The sequence below is a fragment of the Trypanosoma equiperdum genome (assembly GCF_001457755.1).
Source record: "Trypanosoma equiperdum strain OVI genome assembly, contig: ctg_1552, whole genome shotgun sequence".
Lineage (NCBI taxonomy): Eukaryota > Euglenozoa > Kinetoplastea > Trypanosomatida > Trypanosomatidae > Trypanosoma > Trypanosoma equiperdum.
Genome location: NW_027123563.1, coordinates 2,533 through 4,953, shown reverse-complemented (window position 1 = coordinate 4,953; position 2,421 = coordinate 2,533). Strand labels below are relative to the sequence as shown.

The 2,421-nt window shown below is 46.3% G+C and overlaps 2 protein-coding genes across 2 annotated transcripts; both read right to left on the bottom strand.

The window, feature by feature from the left end:
* Positions 1-196: 196 nt before the first annotated feature.
* Positions 197-1,180, bottom strand: TEOVI_000906200 (Alpha/beta hydrolase family, putative; the record flags this gene model as incomplete). The annotated part of the gene is made up of 1 exon (XM_067222054.1): positions 197-1,180. The coding sequence occupies one exon, from the start codon at positions 1,178-1,180 to the stop codon at positions 197-199; it is 984 nt and encodes a 327-aa protein (XP_067078155.1).
* A 312-nt stretch (positions 1,181-1,492) lies between these two features.
* On the bottom strand, positions 1,493-2,212 carry TEOVI_000906100 (uncharacterized protein; the record flags this gene model as incomplete). Its single annotated transcript, XM_067222053.1, has 1 exon — positions 1,493-2,212. One exon carries the CDS (start codon positions 2,210-2,212, stop codon positions 1,493-1,495), a length of 720 nt encoding a protein of 239 aa, XP_067078154.1.
* Between the last annotated feature and the right edge of the window lie 209 nt (positions 2,213-2,421).

Genomic DNA, 2,421 nt, shown 5'->3' with positions numbered 1-2,421 from the left:
AAATAATAATAATAAATACGGCCCAACGCGCCGTCGCGCCCCCGCGATCGCGCTCATTTGAGCTCGAAGGGATAATATGACGAAGAACCGCCTCCCACTCGCCGCCTTCATTTGCGAATGTGTTTTGAATTGACAAGGATAAAAATTGAACAAAATAAAAAAAAAACGACCACAAGTACAAAGCATAGATCGAGTGCTAGGAAGTTTGCAGAGTCTCCAATCGCCTAGCAAACCCAGCTATAAGGGAGGTTGTGCCACTCAAATCATCATAAAAAACATTATGACCTGCTTTCGGTAATATGTGTTCTTCCGTTGTTGCAATACTACAGCCTTTCCATAGGCCCTGGAGGCGTTTGTGTCTTCCCACTTCAGACTCGGCTCCTAATATGGAAAGAATAGGAACATCAATTTCCCCCCGTGCACAAACCCTCGCATCAGCGTCAGTTAAGAAAATGGATCCGTTGCGTAAGTTTTCATCCAATACGGGAAGGTTGCACCTCCACGATACATCAGGTGGCGCACCACCGCTTTTACGAATAATTTGTAAGTTAGTTGTGAGAAACCCCTGCAGCCTTCTGTCCCGAATGCCACACCGATTGAATTCCTCATGAGCACTGCGCATGTCCGTTATTGCCGAGAGACGCACCCTCCTCATATAATCAATATATTCATGTAACAAATTACGAAGTGACGACGGGAATAAGGATTTAGTGAGGGGCGGCATGTCCAGGCTGACAAAACCGGCAACGGGCGCCCGGTGCACATCTCCATGGCGATGATCCAAAAGGTATTTTGCCCACGTCAAGGTACCCATGCTGTGACCAACGGCTATAATCCTTGGTGTCATTAAATTACCCTCAGCCCGCTTCCCCGCCACAACATATCCGTGCCAATGCAGCCATTCACGCAAATCAGCCACCATATCTTCAAGTGTGTGAGTTGAGGTGTGCGGTGATCTGCCATGATTTCGACTGTCCACAACGATGGCCTCCACCGAAGCCGCCATGCGTTCCGTTGCTAAACATTCATGCAGCCGTCGGGCAAGCGACATAAGCGAACCTCCATGACTCAGAAATCCGTGCAAAAAGATGAAATGCACGGGGTTTTCCGGTGAGGAAACCCTCGCCGTATTTGATACCCTCGTGCTGTGGAGTTTAACGGGCGCCCTCACATTCCCCATGCGGTCAGAGCTCCTGAAACTATATGCCGGTTTCTTTTCCCTCCCCCCAACGGCGCGAGACTGAGAAAATCGTAAAAAGAAAAGGATATGAGTAAAGGAAGGCATCCTTTAGACCGTGTCCAAGCAGCTCCCAATTGATCATGTTTCCCGAAACAAGCAAGCAAACAATATTGTTCCCATTTCTTCGTTATTAATGCACCAGACATCTCGACTCGAGTGAAAAATATGACGATAAATTGATTGTTGCGGAAACGAGTGGCCCTTGTACCGCTACCCAGTCAGGAGTGCCGTTCAAATATCGGAAAAGTCAATCTATTGCATGCAAGCACAGGCTTCCTGTAAGAAAATACCGTTTGTTTTGTATTCAACACTGCTGTTGCATTCACATCCTCCTTTTGGTGATGCACCGGACGAACGATGTCGCGAAAAGACAACCTTCCCAACGGCTATTTGATATATCAAAAAAGTTTCAGTTTTCCATAGTTCTGTACCAAACCAATGAAAACACAGAGATGTCTGCAGAGTTTTCCCAAATAAACTTTCTTCACACTCCAGCACGGGGAACCGCTCGGTGACTTTGCTAAGGGGATGTGGCGTGACAAAATCACAAAACAACTTCCTTCTTGTTTGTATTGTGTGTGTGTGGTTTCTGTTCGTACCAGAAAATGCACACGCTAATACCGACGTTATCTTCCGATACGCGTGATTGGTTTCGAAGTTTATACAGTCAGTCGAAGTGGTTAGAACCTTAGTTGGAGTGGTGAAACGTAAATAAGCTCCTCTGTCACTTGCAAAAGTGGTGGTCCTCCTTTTTCCCTTGGCGGCGAAAACTGTCCTCCAAAAACCCGGCGACATCACTTCATGATGCTGCACAGTAACCGATTCAAAAGTTTGTAGTGCCCAACTTGTCACGGTTTCGTTTCGATTAGTAATAGTGATGGGATATTTTAACCATACAAGTGAAATAACTGCTGGAGCTTTCCAGTGCCGCAACACCAAAAACTGTGTACAAGGAACTGAGGCCAAGGACATTATGGGGAAGCATAGAGGAGAATTGTTTCGATCCTCTCTTACAACAAATGTGGCAGGCAGTACATAACACCGATAGCATGGAAAACAAAACCATAGGCGTCACTCTATTTTCTCACCTTACCCCCTCCCCCCAATAACAGATGCGGCGTCAAGTGGTGAAAGTTGTCTTGCACAAACAACACAATATCGAGTAATTTGTAGCGCCTTTT